This window comes from Hippichthys cyanospilos, chromosome 5 (genome assembly GCF_059441005.1).
Source record: "Hippichthys cyanospilos isolate Australia breed blue-spotted pipefish chromosome 5, RoL_Hcya_1.0, whole genome shotgun sequence".
NCBI lineage: Eukaryota > Metazoa > Chordata > Actinopteri > Syngnathiformes > Syngnathidae > Hippichthys > Hippichthys cyanospilos.
In genome coordinates, this window is record NC_142373.1 from 26,331,543 (window position 1) to 26,351,566 (window position 20,024).

Sequence of the window (20,024 nt, forward strand, 5' to 3'; positions counted from 1 at the left end):
ATGTCCACACATAAAGCAAAGTTAAAAAGACAAGCAATTAAAACTCATGCTGGATCATTTATTTTACATCCAAGTACCGTATATACATTACGCGTAGTTGTCTTGAAGAATGCGAGGCAATTAAGCTGGTGTGCAGGTCAACGCTTATGTATGAAAGCATCAAACTACAGCCTAACATTAAAGGTTAGAGGAAGACTTAGGGTCCAAATTATTTCATATATTCTGTCTGTAGTTTAGAAACATGTTGCATTTTTTGTGTGTCTGTCTTGTTGAAATCAGAAACATGTATCTCAACTCTTAATTGTCAGCACAATGCCAGCACTCACTAGCACAGTGGTTCTCAAAGTGGTGTTCATGGGCTCCCGAGGGTCTGTGGCCTGACTCGTGGGGGTCTATGAAATAATTTGGGTGTTTTGGAATTGTTTGGGTACCTCGGTGGAGCAGTGAAACGCACCTGCGCCTTATGGTCCAAGGAACCCAAGTTCAAATCAACCTCGCTCTGGCCTTGCTGTGTGGAGTTTGCATGTTCTCTCCGAGCCCGTGTGGGTTGTCTCCGTGCACTCCGGCTTCCTCACACATTCTAAAACCATACATGGCAGGTGAAATGGATATACTAAAATTGTCCTTAGGTGTGATTGGGTGCGTGAATGGTTGTTCATCACTGTGTGCGCTGCAGTTGGCTGGCAACCAGTTCAGGGTGTCCTCAGCCGACTGCCTGAGGCCAGCTGGGATGGGCATCAGCAAGCCTGTGACCCCTATGAAAATGGATCGATGGATGCAACTAATTTAGTTTATCTTTCAACAGTTACAGATTTGTGCCTTGTTGGGCTTAGTCTGTTTTTTGGCGCCGCCTAAAGGAGTGAGAGCTGACTACTAACGGAACAAATTAAAGAAGAGTTACCCTCATTTGCTGTTCGCTGTCTGTCTTCTTATGTAGAAGCCATTGGGACATCTAAGGAAGGACAGAACATTGCGTTATTAATCAAAACTATGTATATTTATGTTAAATATATTTTATATTATATTGTGAGTGTATTCAAGACTCTTCAATGATGCAATCAATTCAACCAGTTTAATATATTTTCAAAAATGTAATCATTTTCAAATCTGTCAAAATGCATTTTGTGTCTACAATCGTTTGCTAAAAGGAGATGAAGCTAGCTACCTTTCTGAGGGAAATTGAACTGGTTTGTTTTAAGGAGGTGTAATTTGCAATTTTTATTTTCTTAACTTCAGCATAGCTGAAACGTAACAAATATACTAGTTGTCAAACTGAATATGTTGCTGAATAAAATGGGCACTTATGCTTGGCCTAAATATTTTTTTGTTTGTTTTGTTTGTGAAAAGATTTGCAATGGGGGTCCTAAGAAAATGTGCTTTTTAAAAGTATTCTCTGACTCCAAAAGGTTTGAGATGTAGGAGACCTAAAACTGTGTACTATTTTCTAGTTCTAGTCCACCACCCGTAGAGATTAGGGCAGATTGGAAAACTTGTTCCTGTAAATATTACAGGCAACAAATGTACCCGGCAACAGCGATGTACGAAAATACTGTAAGTTTCTACAGTACCTTACTGCACCTATAATTTGTAGTATAACACAATGTAGTTTAGGGTTAAGGTAGATTTTTAATTTAACTGGATATAAATTTACAAAAATTAATAAAAATGTACTGTATTATATATTATTGTAAATATTCCTTGGACCTCTATATTTTTGATTACTATTGGCAGTAAAACACTGATATTGGGTGATTAGGGGAAAAAACTGTAATTTTGAAAATTTTGGACAACAACTATCTGTATGTTGAAAATAGTTTGACGGCATCATTTCGTATTTTATTAAGCGACAGAATTCAAAGTGCGTAGCACCAAATTACACAATTGAAAGTATACCCTCACGTCATTCAGGCACTTTCGAATTAATGTAGCAGCAAGAAAGCAAGCAAGAAAGTGTCAACCGGCGAACGCTAATGTAAAGTTACTTCATAGAGCGCAAACGTATCCAAAACAATACATCCAATGCAGGCAAAATAAACCAAATTATAAAGAAAGAAAGACAAACGCTTTACCAGTTGACACACACTGGGTCAAGGCCGAGTGTTCTGATGTGTTCCGCCGCACAGGCTGCACCAACTGAAATGCACTTATAACAAACTGGAGTTCTGTTGAATAAGACCCCTTTAAACAGACACTAAGAACAACATTTACTTGTTCATCTTTCATCCAAGTTTTAATGAGACACTCAGTTGACACATGGCTGTTGTGATTCTGGCACGACTGTGCCACGGGTACTGAATGTAGGAATAAATTATTATGCTTGCACAATGCACATACACCATGCATATTTCCAAATACTGTGTATACCCTGCAATGTGCCCCTATGGTTACAGGTATGTATTTGGAAACACTGTAGTTGATTAATGATTGTCTTAAAATCCAATTTTCCTTTGTGAGCTTTTTTCTTTTAGTCTTTTTATCTTAACTGATCCACACTGAGATCTGTGCAAGTCAATGTTACTCGTTGTGGTGAAAATTCCACTTTTTAGCAAATTCTTCATATTTGAAATTTGAACACCTTTATTATCTTAAAAGGAATTATTTCTGGATTGTGATCGAGTGTTTAAAAAGGTATTATTTCTGTGTTTCTGCATTTTGTGTCTTATAATTTCTCCAGAGACAGTCTTCAGAAAATATTTGACAAGATGCTGTATTATAACTGATGTTAATTTAGAGCCAACCCATGACTTCATACTCCCTGTTTGCGTTTTTCTTCTCCTAAATGTTACTTGTGCATGGTTTGAGACATTTCTTTGCTCATTGCAGGGGTTTTGACGAGAGACTTGTTCACTTTGAATATGATGCCATCCACAACAGTCACTTCTGTTGTATGCATTCAGTATTCCTGTCTTGCAGCCAGACATGTAGGTCTTTTTTCATGCATCCTCTTGGTGTTGTCTCTTTTGTGTTCTCAAGGTCTGGTCTGTTTCTGTCACTTTTCTGAGCTTGTCTCTTCTCTCTTCAGAGACTGAAAGGGATGACACAATCATATCCACATAAGCCTGTATTTCACTATATTTTAAAGTTTAGTACCCTCTTTCATTTGTATCAACTGCACTAGAAAGTTACTCTGCATCAAATATACTGTACTTGCCTGGTATATAAATGCATAATTTGTAGGGCTGTATCGTCATTCATTTTATCCATGTTGAGCGGTGACGGGGTGGGGATTTCAACCCTGGGCCTTCAATGGCGACATATTTGTGGCTGTCTAATATGCCTCATAATAGCATCAATGTGACACCAGGGCTCGAGTGTCGCACATATACATCACATCACCTTTTATGTATACAAGTTAATCAAGCAACACCATTTACAGAGCATTTAAAATCAATTATTTTTAAGAACCTGTATTTTTGACACTTAATTTTGTTACCATTGATTTAATAACTCATAAACATGACAAAAACAATAAAAACAATGCCCTTTTCACTCACCAAAGGGCATCTGCACAGTGCGTCATTCTTTGAAAATAAAATCCATCCTTTTTTCTTTCCTTTAGAAGACTGCAATGGCCCCTCCGTGAGTCGTCCCGTGATCCGTAGAGCAACATTGTCTGGGGTTTTATGCCCCTGGAAGGGTCTCCCATGACAAACAGGGCCTAGGTGGAGGGCCAGACTAAGCACAGCTCATAGACCCTTTATGATCAGTAACATTATTGGATCTCGTTTTCCCTTGCACAGACGCGGGTTATCGGGGCCCCCCTCTGGAGTCAGGCCTGGAAGTGTGGGTCATTGGTGAGCGTTTGGGCCTGCACCCATGGGGCAACATGCCCCCCCCCCCCCCCCCTTCACACACACACACACACTTCACCACCTGTGGGGGGGCCAAAGGGGTCTGGAGTGCAGAGAGCTGGGCAGCGGCCATGGGTGGGGACCTTGGCGGACCCATCCTCGGCTACAGAAGCTAGCTCTTAGGACATGGAATGTCACCGCTCTAGCAGGGAAGGAGCCTGAGATGGGGGACTTCATTGCTCACGTGGGCAATGGCAGTGAGACTGGAGGGGCGTGATTGGGAGGAATGGCTCAATCTAAGCGGTGCTTGGTTAATGAACTTCTGTGCTCGTCACTGATTGTCCATGATAAACACATCTTATTTTCTAATTACAACATATACTGTACCAGGACTTTACTACATAACTTTCTTAAAACAATACCCTTTCATGATTTCTGAAAGGACATTGAATTTGTTTATGGCAAAAGAGTGTTTTGAGAAAAAATTAGCTGCTCTGGACCAAAACATAAAGAAGAATGACCGATGACAGAGGTACCATTCATTTTACTCATTATGTCCCAGTTTTTCTTTTAAGTGCTATGTGATTTTTTTCTTTTTTTTTTTTTTTTTGGGGGGGGGGGGGGGGGGGGGTAGGCTAATAGATAGTGCACTGGCCCTGTAAGTAGGTTAAAGAAAACACTGTGGTACTAACTGCTAAGCTTCCTAGAAAATACTTGTTCTGCCACAGATTTATACCGTAGAAAATGTTGTGTCTAAGAGTCTATTCTTAGATTTCACCTCCCTTTACTACAAGGATGGTTAGAGTAGCAGTGATTATATTCCTTATTGCATGCCAAGTAAATATAAGCACTCTTTCATATAAATACATGTATTTTCTCAATATCTTAAATGGCATTTTTGTCATGCATCTTGTTAGGAAGTGTGTGGTCCTATGTGCCTCCCCATTAGCACTAATGAAAAATTAGGCAGCCTCAGCATTTAAATTGCCCACCCCTGCTGTTTAAGAAAATCAATGCTTTTCTTAGATTTTATTTTGAAGTTGTACGTTTGAAGCAATCATTGTGGTCAACACCGCAACCTCGAATTGAAGAAGGAATGGCCTATTAGTATGCCAGATCGTGGTAATAGACATAAACCGGAGAAGTAAATTTAAATTCCAGTCCTCGTGCGTTAGCGCATTACTTCCGCTCCTTGTTTTGCTGATTTGCTTGTTGTGCTTCAATAAAAAAAAAAAAAATTAAAAAATGCTTACCATACTGAAAAATGTACAAAGTAAAATTCACGTTTTGCAAATACTCTTTCATTTTGGAATTGAAATGAAACTATAACTGTGCTTGTAACGGTTAAAAAAAAAAAAAAACGCTGTTACATAATTTTTCTCTCAACACTCATGACTGAGGAAAGGATTTTTATATCACTGTATGTATTTTTATTTACATTTTGGACAACGTGTAAACTTAATTGTATTTGGACTTTGTATGCTCATAACACGGAAGAAACAGGATAAGACCTGCTACTTTAAATACATTTGATAATTATGGTATGAATTAAATGATTATGTTGTGAATTGTTTCATCAAAAGCCACTGGTGATTTATTTATTTATTTATTACAGAGCTTTGTTTTGAAATCGCACCGGAAGCTTTTTTCCTTTTAGAAAGATATTGGTTTCGGTTCATAGTAGGCTGACACAAAAAACAAGATTGACAGGTCAGTGTAAATTTCGAAAGTTTTTAAAAATTTCTTAGCGGAATCGTTGTGTACTGATGACGCATATGTTTATTCTCGGTTCTAAATTTAAGCGTCGTTTTCCTTTTTACGGGATCCCCCCGTTTACCTTTTCTGATTTATCTGTTATGTTTGTGAAATACCTTTATTTCCTACAGTACGTATTGGCATGATAGATTATTACTGTTCTTTGTAACGTTGTTTGCAATAAAATCAGAATCGCCAGTAGGTTGCTAACATGAAAGTCAGGTTTCTTCGTAGTGTTACTATACTTCCTTGTTATTTGAGCTGTATTTTGTACGGTGCCAAATTATTAAAGATGTTTAGTATTTGTTCGTGGGCAGATGTGTGGTGAATATGGTGAATTTAATCATGCTTGTCTTGTGTTTTAATCAAATACAGGATGCATGTCGAGTTGTTATTAGTTGCTAAGACTAGTTTTAAATAGGTATGTTTGTCGTATGGAGCGCATTGTTTTAGTGCGTTGATGAAACCCAGGCGGACGCATTGACTTTAGGAGTGTCTTTTTACAGACATGGCTGTATTTGACAACTGCTCTGTGCTTTTGGACCTGAAGAACTTGCCGTTTAAGCAGAGGAGAAGTCTGAAGTTGTCAGTGACGGAAAACGGAGGAAGCCTTTGTTTTGTTGTCACCAAACAAGTAAGACCGGTGTTCTACTGTGCATAACTGCATAACTACTGTCCCCCCGTTTTGATTGTTGTTTTGTTTAGGTTATTAATTAATGAAAAAAAAAATCGATATTTTTTCGACCATACAAACAGCAAATTCAACGTGTTCTTATAAAACTCTATAAATTAACTAAAATGTCATTTAGCAAGCAAGAATTACATCAGTTATATGTATAAATGCAAATACCCAACCAACTACAGGAAGAAAGTTTATTCCTTAATTAATTTTTTTAATGCTACTTTTTGTTTTAATTAAAAAAAAAAACTATTACACTTCACAAAATTACATCTGAAGTCTCACAATGTCAAGAAGAGGTTCACATATTTCATATTTTTGGAACTTGTCCAATTTCCCATGACAAATATGTTATTGCTAATTTTCGGGCCAGTGCAAGTCTCGTTTAGTCTGCTTGTGAATTTGGTTGACAGGCTACACCTCGCTGGGCATTCCGGCAGACATGCAGTGCTAATTTTGCTACAAAAAAGCAGATTACATTTTAGACTACCTAAAAGGTGGGTGTTTCTTTTGTAGCGCAAGTTTTGTAAATGCAATTTTGGTGAATTAGACGGTGGCGCTTGTAGGCAGATTCTGTGGTCCTTATTGTGTCGTAGATTGAATTGTATTTCATTCATAAGTGTTACAACAGCATGAAACAATCTGTCTGTTTTATTATCAAAATAATGTCCCTGAACATGTAATAATTATTACCATCTATCCATCCATCGGTCCATCTGTCTATATATCCAGCCTTCCAACTTTTACTCACAAGTGTCGCAGGCATGCTGGAGTCTATCCCAGCTGTCTTCGTGCAGTATGCTGGGAACACACTGAAATGGATGCCAGCCAATCACAGAGCACACACTGACAAAAACCCATGCACAACCACAAGCACACTCAAGGGCTATTTAGAGTGACCAATATACCTACCAGGTATACCAGGAAACTGAAGTACCCGGAAATAACCCACTCAGACACAGGGAGAACATGCAAGCCCCACACAAGTCGGCAGGAACCGGAAGTGAATCTGCGAACTCTGCACTGTGAGGCAAACATGTTAATCAGTCTAATCATTATTCACTTCAAATATAATTTAATAGCAACCTTGAATCACACACAGTCTCAGTTCAAATACAAGGTAGTACAGTCCCCCTGAATTATCATATGAATCAATTGTGGAGAAACAAAAAATAATCATTATCATTTCTATCTTGTAATAGCATGTCGTGACCAGTCGGGACAACTATTGTGAGAGGGGTACGGTTGCGTTTGCCAGGCGGTCTCTCAACTGCACTCACCAATGACATCATCCACACGAGGAGATCCTAGAAATTACCTCGATGTGGGCACGCCAATGTCACACACGGACCAGCGAGTCTGTTTCTATTCCCGCTACGTTAAAGTCCTCTTAGGCTTTACATGCCCTAATTTTTTAATGTAAATGAGGGATAACACCAGGCTTGTCTCGTTCCGTTCCTCCATGGCCCTCAATAAGACAAACCGTGTTATGCCTTATTCTGTGCAAAGCCTTGGAAAATACCATAAGTGAGAAAACTTCATTCATATGCAGATTTAAAGTGCACTTTGCTCTAGACTTGCATTCTGCACAAACATAGGGCCCCCGGTGTTGGTTTTCAGGTTTGCCGTTTAATGCAGAAATTTCTAGACATTCTTTTAATCTTTTGAAAACAATAACTATGTGTAAAGTGTAAAGTGAGAGACATTTTTCTTTTATGATTGGATTGTATTTACACAGTTGTTGAACCTTGCCTTGCTGAGCCTTTCTTGGATGTTCCTTCTATACCAGGCATGTCCAAAGTCGGTCCTCGAGGGCCTCCTATCCTGCATGTTTTTGAGGTTTCTGTCCTCTAACACACCTGATTCAAATGTTTATTTGTACGATGGAAATGTCAAAAACATGCAGGATAGTGGCTCTTGAGGACCGGCTTTGGACATGCCTGTTCTATACTCAACCATGAAACTCACTTGTTTTCACCTAACCTCTTCACTTATGGAATGTTTCGGACAGGTGTTTTTAACTTTTTCTCAACTTTCACAGTCTTTTAATGTCCCAGTCCTAGCTTTGTTAGAAAGTGTTGCAGGGGTCACGTTCAAAATGAATGATTATTTATAACTAACTACATTACTCTATTAAAATAAGTATGTAACCTATGAACACAACTGTAGATCACTCTTGTTCAGCAGTACAATGTACATATTGGTGTACCTTGAACCAACAGTAGAACGCCTCGATAAAGAAATCATATTTGCAGCCAGAAATTTTTCACAACGGGGGACTTTTCACAATAGCAAATCTATGTCTCGGACGTAAACATAACAAACTTGTTGTGGAATCTACAATCTGACTGAAGTTAAAAAAAAAAACCATCCAACATTAAAAAAAAAAAAAAAACAGAGTAAGAAACTGCCAAATCTACAATAAGCTTTCATTTTCATCGTTACATCAATTTCTTGCATAATGTATTTCACTTTGCTTCATCCATCTTTCATCTTTATTACTTTGAACCTGTTTTCAAGTGTTAAGCTTGGTTTAAGCTTGACACGAACATGAATGAAATGATCCATGCATCAAATGACGTGATTTCGGCAACCATGCCCCTCCGCGCAGAGTCCACAAGGAACGTATTTTTAGCAACACGTGTCTTCCGGAATTTCTTTACGAGCAGACAACATGGTGGAGGAACTATTCCTTATTCGATGGTTAAAATAAATAAAATAAATAATAAAATAATAAATACATCCGTGATCTAAATACTATAAACAACTCCTGGTGGGAACCACATTCAGGAGAGTAGCACCCCCACCCAAAATATATATAGACTGGGCCCCTGGTTTATGAGGTTAATCCATTCCGCGGTTGGGATTGTAATGCGAATTCGGTGTATGGAGGACAATCCAAACTTATGTTAATTAGCTAATGCGTGTAAAACCCCATGTAAAAATATAAAAAATGTACATACATAATAAAAAATTGTGTCAAAATAGTATAGTAAGTGCTACTTATATATAATATACATGCATAACATTAAATAACACCATAAATAGAAAATATATAAAGAATTTATTTACCTTTGAGTGATGCTTGTTATGGCTATATTCCCTAGTAAGGGTAGTCTACGCTAGGCTATCTTAGCGTTCTTCATATTTTTTGATTATCTCCAGCTTTGTTTACATATAAATCATCTTTTTAATTTACATACATACATGTTATTTAAGACAAATATTATTGCAGTACAAATATTTGCTTGAATCTTAAATGATTAAACCTAATACACTGTACAGTAAGTGAGAAGTAACATAACCTTTTACCATTTTATTTTGAAAGAAATCTAGGTAAGAGATTCCCAACGGTCTGGTGAACGTCTGCTCCATTGTGTCTATGCCTCGACAATGTTTGCATGCGCCTACTGCATCAACAATGTGTGTGCCTTTGCTGTTGGTGCGTTTGATGACTAACACGGCACATCACTGTGGGAGTAAAAGCGTGAGTTGGGGCGGGAGTAGATTGAAACCCACAGGGACATGCCGTGTAATTCACTAAACGCACCCCAGCACACGTTGTTGTCAACAGCCAGAGAGGAGCAAAGCCTACATTCACCAAACTGTTGGAGATCTACTTCCTATTTATCTAGAGTTTTGCTGCAGGCTTTTTTTTCACAGAGAATTTCAGTGCAACGCAAATGCAGTAAAAAAAAAAAAAACATTTTGTATTATGCAACAGAGTTTTTTTTTCGTTGTATGAGGAAGTAAGAAGAGGAAAGGGCTTCAATGCATGTTTTTTTTTTTTTTTTTGACAATGGGGGATTTTTTTCACACATGCAGGTTTCGTTGTCGAGGAGTTTTACTGTATATCTTTGCATGGAAAGCCAAGCAGCAAACTATATCTAGCTCAGCTCGCTATTACTAAGGGAAAGTCCGAGCTTATATTCAGGATCTTCTTTTCTCGGTCGTGACCGATAAATTGTTGAGACCATAGGTGAGAGTAGAAACGTAGATCGGCTGGTAAATGTAAAGCTTTCCCTTTGGGCTCAGCCAGACAGATACTGACAAAAACCACTATTCATAACTACAGTTCCATCCGCAGGTGAAATATTGACTACAAATACTGATTGTCCAGTTGTGTGCTCTCGAACACAATTTTTTTGCCACTTGTATATTTTGTATATTAAAGTAAAGATGTATAACTAATAATAAATGAATCATTGCTGTTTAGTTGGCTGATCCAGTGAAACCCCGCTGCCCCACCCCCAACCCTGGAATGTAAATGAAAGTAAAAAAACATGTAAACCTCTCCACAAAAGGGTGGGCGTGTATTCACCCTACCTTGTGGAGAGGTTTACATGTTTTTTTACTTTCATTTACATTCCAGGGTTGGGGGTGGGGCAGCGGGGTTTCACTGGATCAGCCAACTAAACAGCAATGATTCATTTATTATTAGTTATACATCTTTACTTTAATATACAAAATATACAAGTGGCAAAAAAATTGTGTTCGAGAGCACACAACTGGACAATCAGTATTTGTAGTCAATATTTCACCTGCGGATGGAACTGTAGTTATGAATAGTGGTTTTTGTCAGTATCTGTCTGGCTGAGCCCAAAGGGAAAGCTTTACATTTACCAGCCGATCTACGTTTCTACTCTCACCTATGGTCTCAACAATTTATCGGTCACGACCGAGAAAAGAAGATCCTGAATATAAGCTCGGACTTTCCCCTAGTAATAGCGAGCTGAGCTAGATATAGTTTGCTGCTTGGCTTTCCATGCAAAGATATACAGTAAAACTCCTCGACAACGAAACCTGCATGTGTGAAAAAAATCCCCCATTGTCAAAAAAAAAAAAAAAAAACATGCATTGAAGCCCTTTCCTCTTCTTACTTCCTCATACAACGACTACAAATAATAATATAAAATAATTCTTTTTGTGACTGATTAACGCAGTGGTTACTCCCTGTGGGGATGGGGTAAATTCATTGATATTACTACAGAAAATCTAGTAAACATATGAACAAATTTCTATTAAGAAAGAGCTTTGGCACTCTATTTTGCCATCTTGTAACTTGATAAGAATACAGTATCATCAAAATTCCAAAAGAATAGGCCTAGGTAAATGTATAAACAAATAGGTGGGCAATTACTGTACACACTAATTTTCAGGGAAAAAAAAAAAAAAAATTGGCATCACCCACCTATTTTCAATGTGTAAAGCACCATTACTAACACTCAATTTTTTGCCTCATTCACAGTGCTCCTTCGTCGTAGTCAGCAACATTTCACACCTTACCCCGAACAGGCTGCGCAGCATCTGCAGGTTCCAAACGCCAGTGGTGGCGTTGGATTATGTGCACAGTTGTTTGCAAAGAGGCATCCTTCTGCCTGTGGATGACTACAAGATTGACATCCCTTCCATTGATGCGTCCTCTCACATTCTTCCTTCCTCAACAAAACTAAGTCCTTTCAAAGATGAAGGTAAAATTTAGTTTGCAGCCATATAAGATGAACATTTAGTTCCAGCTGCTTGGATCGAGTCATACGCCGTTCATGGGTGCTTTCCAGATCAGATTATTTCATCATTACGTCCTAAAAAAAAGGGTGGAATGCCCTCTCTGGGTTGGTGATGATGTCCTGCCCCAAGTAGAGAAGTTTATGTATCTTACAGTCTTGTACATCGACATTATATGCCGTTATTGCGGGCTGGTCTGTCGCATGAAGAGAGAGGTGAGCCGAAAGGTGAAGGTTATTCTATGTTTCTGCTCTCACCTATGGTCACGAGTTGTGAGTCATGACCGAAAGAACAATATCGCGGATACAAGCGGCCGAAATGAGTTTCCTCCGAAGCTCGGTCATCTGGGAGGGTCTCAGTGTCGAGCCGCTGCTCCTCCGCATTAAAAGGATACAGTCGAGGTGGTTAAGGCATCTGGTTAAAATGCCTCCCTGACGCCTCCCTGTTAAGGTGTTCCGGGCATGTCATACCTGGAGGAGGCCCCAAGACTGGACGAAGTAGCCGGAGAGAGGGAAGTCTGGGCTTCCCTGCTCAAGCTGCTGCCCCCGGATAAAATGGTAGCTGATGGATGGATTATGTGATTCTATTAAATACTGTATGTAATTCACCACAAGTAAATTATGTTCACCACATAGCTTTTTTTTTTTTTTTTTTTGATAAGGGCTTCTTACTACCGGTACTCAATTTTTATCTGCTCATTGGGTGACATAAAGAAGGTCAGCTGATTGGCTCATTTGTATGTAAAGGCACTTGACCTTAACTGAAGAGCGTGCTTCATGTACTATTAACTAAGTGACAAGACAAATAGAGCCTTTCTACCTTTGGTTCTCAAAGTGCTTTAGACCAGTGGTCCCCAACCCCCAGTCCGCGGTCCGTGGATCAACTGGTACCGGGCCGCGTGGGCTGCACTCGAAATAATGTTTTGGAGATGATTTAGTTTAATGGTACGTGCACACCGAACCGTAACGAGGCGAAAAAGCGGGGAGTTTTGAATTGTAGTCAATGGAGTTCGCGTGACTGGGCGCGAATGCACGTCGGGCGATGCTATGGACGCGAATGGAGCGATGCGAATGGCCGCGCGCGGTCACGAGAAGCGAAATTTTGCCTTTTCGCGTGAAGTTAATTTTTTACTTTTTCCTCATTTCGCGTCGCGACAGCCAATCAACTTCGGGAACATTCAACGGGTCACGCAGGGGGCAGGAATGAATCATGGCGGCCACTTTGCGGTCACCGGGAGCGAACCAACAGGGCCAGCTGAGCTTTCAATACAAAACAGAGTCAAGCAAGAGCCCTCACCTGGCTTGTAGAAAGACAGAAGCGAGAACTTGGAGTAACTGGTTTGCTTCACTTCACAGCTGTTGAACCGTAGTTACTGTGCTAAGCTAACGATAGCGCAGCATTGTCAGCACAATATTTAGCACGGTCTCGGCCACGGCAAGATTGCGACATTGAAAACTTCTGGCGCCGCCTTTGGCCGCTGTTGATATTTCATATATTACATACATAGTAAGAAGGATGATGTGGCTCTTAGGGCAGACCCCCTCCCCCCGATCCACAATATAAATGTAAGGCGTTGACCGGTCCGTGGTGATCAAAAGGTTGGGGACCACTACTTTAGACTAACTAGTTATTTACAGTACGTACTGTTGCCACGGCATCAGGAGAAACTGGGGCTTCATTGTCTTGCTTAAGGATACTTTGACATGGTCGAGGATCAAACTCACAGTAGTTACTGTGCTAAGCTAAAGATAGGGCAGCATTGTCAGCACAATATTTAGCACGGTCTCGGCCACGGCGAGATTGAGACATTGAAAACTTCTGGCGCCGCCTCTGGCCGCTTTTGATATTTCATATATTACATACATAGTGAGAAGGATGATGTGGCTCTTAGAGCAGACCCCACGGTCCACAATATAAATGTAAGGCGTTGACCGTTCCGTGGTGATCAAAAGGTTGGGGACCACTGCTTTAGATTAACTAGTTATTTACAGTACGTACTGTTGCCACGGCATCAGGAGAAACTGGGGCTTCATTGTCTTGCTCAAGGACACTTTGACATGGTCGAGGATCAAACTCACAGTCAATCAGATGGGAGACCACCACCCTATTACTAAGCCACACTTTATACAAACCACTGAACTTTTTGTTTTTTATGCCTGATAAGGTAAATGTTCATACTGTATTCACACAGATTTTTTGACAGCTATTCACAGTTCAATTTTGGTCGTGGACAGTATAAAAGGTAAATTCTTAAGAACTGAGTCACTGTTTCGATTAAACTTAGTGTTGTCATGTAATACAGGCTGTATTACATGACAACACTAGAGGTAAAATCAACAATAAAATTGAACACAGACAAGATATGCTTAGTGATACACAAAGGCACTTTGACAAGCAAGTTCCACCATATTTTTTTCAGACTGTTTCTTATTGATTGTCTGGAGCTGAAATGTGAATGTGATTCTTCAGTTTAGTTGATATATTCTTTTTTTTTGACATTGATTTCTTTTTCTTCTTCACAAAATCATCTTCTTTCCCCTATAGTGGTTACTGGAGCCTGGAGACATGTACTTCTTGTAGAGCAGAGGTCTTCAGTCCTGTTCCTTGAAGGCCTGTGTTCTGGATGTTTTAAATGTCTCCATGACACAAGACACCTGATCCAAATGTTCAAGATTGTCATCCAGCTTCTGAAGAGCTTGCTCATTTTCTGCACATTTGAATCAGGTGTGTTACAACTAGAAGACATACAAAACATCCAGGACACCAGCTCTTGAGGACGCTATGGCAGCAAACTGAGGCAATCAGTCAATTGGAATTGGTTTGGCTTTGCAGCATCAGACAATGAGAAACAGTCTGCTGCAAAGTATGTTTAAATTACAGGGGTGTCAAACTCATTCTTATCGAGGGCCACGTTGCAGTTACAGTTTCTGTCAGAGGGCCGGGATGACTGTGATAAAATACATTTTGGATGTATTTGTCACACTTCCAAATAGTTTTGAAATCAGAGAGAGGGTGAGGGGAAAAAAGTGCAAATTGACATACAAATGTGATATTTTGACCGGAAACTTGAATTGGAATGGGCGTTCACGCGGGCCGCATGAAATGATGTGGCGGGCCGGATCTGGCCCCCGGGCCTGGAGTTTGACACCCATGGTTTAGAACATCCATCTATCCATTTTCGAGAGCCGCTTATCCTCACAGTGGTCGCAGACTTGCTGGTGCATGTTCAAACTAAATCGAGAAGCACGACTTTTATGATTTCAATATTTAAGTTGAGGCATTTGAAGTAAGTATTGCACTGTGTGTGACATAAAAGGAAAAGCTTTAGTTTGACAAGACAGAAGCTCCATACAGGGCAATCACTGAGTCAATTGTACTAAACATTGTCAAAGTGAAGTTGCCAGTTTATTTCATTAGCCACATATTGATTCACTTCAATGGTCGGTGCAAACGGTGTATGATAAATGAGAATCTCCTGAAAATAATCTTTTTTAGTTTTGAACATTGCCTTTAATATAATCTCCGTTATGAAGATGGAAAAAAAAATCAAATTTGAGTTAAAAAGAAAAAAAAGTTTTTTTTTTTTCTATTGAGGCCACATCCCCCAGCCATAGTTTGTTGGCAGGAGAAAGGAAGCTGCAGGATGGAATATATGGTATATGGGTGTAGTTGGGTGGAAAAACTGTAAAAGATTTAGGTTTTGCTTGCACAAATCCCACCTTGATATATGCCCACAAGCAGTGCAGATAGAGTGCCATAAATATGAGGCGCAGACGTGAGGACTAATGGAAAAACAGCCAATGCAGCATGTGCACTCTCCTCTGTTTACACAGTGCAGACAGATTGAATCAGATCCAACACCCACCCAGTTTCAGCCAAGCGACTCTTGGCTCTTGGCTCTTGGCGCTTGTCGATCACGGCCTTCATTTGCTCGTGGTGCCGACACGAATCAAAGAGTTGTGCTCTCTCTTGGCTGATGTATTGGCCTGTTGATAAAGCGTCTGCGTTAGGCTCACTCGGCTCGACACAGACGGCTCGAGGTCATGCAAAGGTTTCTAACGACAAACTGGTGCCGCAAAAAGATTGTGAGGCTGCAGATCAGGTGTGTGTCGGAGCTTAAAGCCACATTTCTTTGGAAGTACATTGTTATGGGTGTGGATTCCCTCTTCCTCCAGGCTGCCACAAAGCAAATGACACTGCTGTATCGTGACTAACTGTGAGTGCGTGACTGTGTTTGTATTTGCAGTGAGCGGAGCTGTAGTCAAGCCTTCCAAGGAGGAAACCTCCATTCTAGATAAAAGTGAAAGCATACTGGGCAAGTCCAGGTATGTAAATTGTATAATGCTTGGGCACAGAAAATTGTTGGATTATCAGAATAAATTAGGTACAGTAAAAGAACCAGTAACACAGCATAATTAACCTGTGGACTCATGGGCTCTGGTTCTCTTCGCCCTATTCACATAATTAATTTATGTTTTGAAGCCACGGTTCTTTGCTGCAATTGTGAAAGTGGCTGGTACTATTGTCACTACACATTATAGGTACCCACCGATGCACAGTGTTCACCTGCACTTTTAAATGCATGTAAACATGTCTATCTTAATGATTTTACCAGTAAAAACCTGGCTTAATACTCCTAGGCTATTTGATTAGAAACTAAATACCCCCAGGGCCAATACCAATTATTAGTCATCAAAGATGCCAATAACATTCAATATTCATTTTCATGAGACAGAAACATTTCTGTATAATATTAAAAAATATATATATATATGATAAAACACCATGTCTTTAAATATATGTTTATTGAACAAAATTTTACTTTGTGTCATTTTGATTGTGTTTTTTTTAGTTGTATTTATAGTTATTTCAGAAAAGTTACATCTTTGTTGTAAAATTCAAACACAATTCAGGGCATGCCCAGGCCCCAGGGTCTCCCTTTAGTTTTATACAGTAAAGAAAGTATCGTCCTGCGATTTGCTAGTGACCAGTCCAAGGTGTCTCTACCTACTGTCCGAAGACGGCTGGGATAGGCACCAGCAAGCAGGCAACCCTGATGAGGATAAGCAGCTAGGTTTATGAATTAATTAGCTAATAATAATTCAATAATCCATTAAATGTAATATACAGTATCATACTATATAGCATATAAACAGTAATTAATCTGCTTATATAAACAGTAATTAATCTGCTTTATATATTTTTTTTATATCACAGAAGCCTGCCATTTCAATGGGGGTGTGGACTCTTCTATATCCACTGTAGATTAACCTTCTATTTCAAAGTCTATCAAGATGATGAAAATACTATGTAGTTTGTTGTAACACCACAGCAGCATTTTTCGATTCTTTTTGGCTCACCAGTCACATAACACAAATTGACAAACAAGCATTTATGTGCAAAACCAAACCTCCAGGGGTACTCATATCCCCCTTTTGAGAACTGCTAATGTACTGTACAGTACTGTGAACAATATGCTTTTGTTTGCAAAGTTAATATAAATGTCCTGGTTGTTGCGTGCCTTTTTATATGAGGACTGTTCTCTCAAATTGCACATCACTGCCATCTGCTATAGACTACTGGGCTTATCTCGCTAAAACCTCTTCAGAATGGACTCCTGTATTACTTCAATGAAAATACTTATCATGGCATTTCTGCTGTGGCTTTTCACAGGATTTATACAGAACAGGATGAAAATCTTCCCATATATCCAGATGACTTCAATGTGGCTAAGTATTCCATCTTTTATAAGGTGACTGTGAGGCGCCACATCTTTGTGTCTTACTTGTCAGAGGTAATAATGTGTTATAATGTACTCATCTGTGTAGGATGACAGCAGAAGTTGGTGCGTGCTGGAGCTGCAGAGTGCCAAAGGAAAGAAGAGGCAGCAGTACCGCGTAATTCGCTACTGGAAGGACGTGAGTCAAATAAGTCTTCTTTAAGAGTATGGAAATATTGGTCAAATGTAATGCAGGTGGTTTTTGTGCGAACAGCAGACCCTACCCAGTGACATGGTGATGTTCCCCTCGACCTCGGAGCAGGCTGTGGAGGTCTTCCAGACACTGACTGACACGCTGCTGGCTTCGGGTCTGGAACAATGGACCGGCATCCCCTCGCAGGATCAGAATTTTGGCTCGAAGGCCCTGCAGCAGGTTTTCCATCCCCTCCTCACAGCTTAAAACACAAATATTCAAGTAATTATGTAAACAGTAGCAACCAATTAGTCCCTAGAGGGCGCCACTGAGACATAAAAGATTATTATACCATAAACCATCACGCGCTTCCTCTGTGTATCAGAGGTATTACTAGCAAGATTATGAGTAACATAAAATTTATTGTGAAGGGACACACACGCTGCCCTGAGCAAAACTGTCTCTGTTACCTAGTTGGGTTCGTAGTTGTCATAATGATACACTTGGTCACTCCTGTTTTGTGAAACCCCATAGACATAATCAGCATAAAATGTTCCACTATGAACAACATAAACATTTGAATCAATGATTTTGTCTCAATAAACAATTATGCTTTATTTTTGGCCGCGTAATTTCACCTCAAGGTAGTTCGTAAGTCAGTAAATCTTCTATTTGCAAGTCGGTTTGTCTGCAACATTTGCCAATTAGCACCAAAACACAATATATGCCACTTATTGTAGGTTGTTTGGGTCCACACTTATTGACTTGGCCAAGCCCCCCAATTTTCTGCGGCAACCAGAAATAGTATAATCTGTTAATGAATTTTTTATGAGGACACCGCTGCATAACATTGTATCCTCTTTGAGATTATCCATCCATCTACTATCTATTGCTTATCTGGCGTCAGGTGGCAGGGGCAGAAGCTTGAGAAGGGGATTCCAGACTTCCCGCTCCTCAACCACTTCATCCAGGTCCTCCTAGGTTCATAAAATGAAACAAAAACACTTACAGGATGGTGGTGCAGGCCAACATTTGTCTTTATGATTATTTGTCGTGAACACAACTTCTTTTTCGCTCTGGGTTTATGTAAGGGCATCAACACGTGGATTGTAAAACATGGTGTATTCTTAAAAAAGGAATTAAGTGACAACAGTCTTTGCACTCAAAACTCATCTTTCTCTTTTTCATTGCGGAACCATTGTCACGTGGCCTCCGGCACCGATGAAGAGGACACATTCAGAAAGACGTTCCAAGTGTGCACTGTTGCACTCAAGTCATGCGGAAATTCAGTGTTGCCCCTCAGAAATTTAGAGTGCACCATACACACTTTACATAGTCCGACTGCCACCAACTGTAGTGGATGTGTAATTCCTCTTTGTGTTCTGAAATGGCAAATAAATGAATTGAGTGTGTTTCCTAGGGTCACACACATCGCCCTCAACAAGCATAGTAAAACACACCCAATTTGAGAAGCACAGCACGCACCTTCGGTCAAGGTCTCTTGTAATAAAATTAGATGTCCATTTATAACAGGGTGGCGCAGTGGTTAGCATGTCCGCCTCACAGTTAAGGGACCCAAGTCTCCAACTAGCTCTGGCCTTCCTGTGTGGCGTTCGCGTGTTCTCCCCGAGCACGTGTGCGTTCTCTCCGGGCTCTCTGGCTTCCTTCCACTTGCCAAAAAAACGTGCATGGTATGTAGGTGTACTGGACACACTAAATTGTCCTTAGGTGTGATTGGGTGCGGGAATGGTTGTTCGGCCCTCTTTGCCCTGCAGTTGACTGGCAACCAGATCAGGGTGTCCCCTGCCTACTGCCCAAAGTCAGCTGGGATGGGCACCAGCCAGCCTGTGGCCCTTGTGAGGGAAAGCGGCTATAAAAAATGGATGGCTGGATCCATTTATAACCAACCATATTGAGTCACGCCACAAATTACAGGTTATTTTGAGGGATTGGTGTATCCTTAATTTTGTCATTATACCCTCAGATGATGTAACCCAATAACATACCATTTTATTCTTATAAAAGGTCACTGCTTTCACAAATCCACACAAAACCATCGATCCGAATATAATCATTGAGGTTGTAATGTACAGTATTAATTGAAAGTTATCATTGACTACAAATTTTATTTTTGGTTGTCCTGTCAGGTATGTTTAAGTATGGATGCAATTTAATTATCATGTATTATAGCAATCTAGGGAAAACAAAAGTCTCAGACTTCATAATGATAACGTTTTTGTAAGGTAAGACAAAAAATATACAGTGGGCCCCCGTGTTACGAACTTAATCCGTTCAGCGGCTACTCTCGTAACTCAAACTGCTCGTATGACGGGCAATCCAAACCTATGTTAATTAGTGAATGCGTACAACGCGTGCAAAAAC

General features: G+C 40.0%; 1 protein-coding gene and 1 long non-coding RNA gene across 5 annotated transcripts in view; one reads left to right on the plus strand and one right to left on the minus strand.

Annotated features, from left to right (window-relative positions):
- Nucleotides 1-227: 227 nt before the first annotated feature.
- LOC148424142 (uncharacterized) lies at nucleotides 228-17,630 on the minus strand. Its single transcript, XR_015865765.1, has 3 exons — nucleotides 15,596-17,630; nucleotides 902-952; nucleotides 228-755 (listed from the first exon to the last, which is right to left on the minus strand). It is a non-coding gene; the product is annotated as an uncharacterized LOC148424142 (long non-coding RNA).
- Nucleotides 5,467-20,024, plus strand: part of LOC148424143 (protein mono-ADP-ribosyltransferase PARP4-like) — a 53,384-nt gene continuing 38,826 nt past the window's right edge. The window contains exons 1-7 of one of the 4 annotated variants that reach the window (XM_088415914.1): nucleotides 5,467-5,501; nucleotides 6,053-6,180; nucleotides 11,474-11,696; nucleotides 15,977-16,055; nucleotides 17,404-17,482; nucleotides 17,559-17,648; nucleotides 17,724-17,882. In XM_088415914.1, coding sequence (XP_088272040.1) covers nucleotides 6,055-6,180; nucleotides 11,474-11,696; nucleotides 15,977-16,055; nucleotides 17,404-17,482; nucleotides 17,559-17,648; nucleotides 17,724-17,882 — 756 coding nt within the window. In that variant the 5' untranslated portion in view covers nucleotides 5,467-5,501; nucleotides 6,053-6,054. Of the gene's footprint in view, nucleotides 5,502-5,551; nucleotides 5,677-5,865; nucleotides 5,968-6,052; nucleotides 6,181-11,473; nucleotides 11,697-14,330; nucleotides 14,455-15,976; nucleotides 16,056-17,403; nucleotides 17,483-17,558; nucleotides 17,649-17,723; nucleotides 17,883-20,024 lie in introns of those variants that run through there. The other 3 variants (XM_088415915.1, XM_088415916.1, XM_088415917.1) reach the window with 3 other exon arrangements.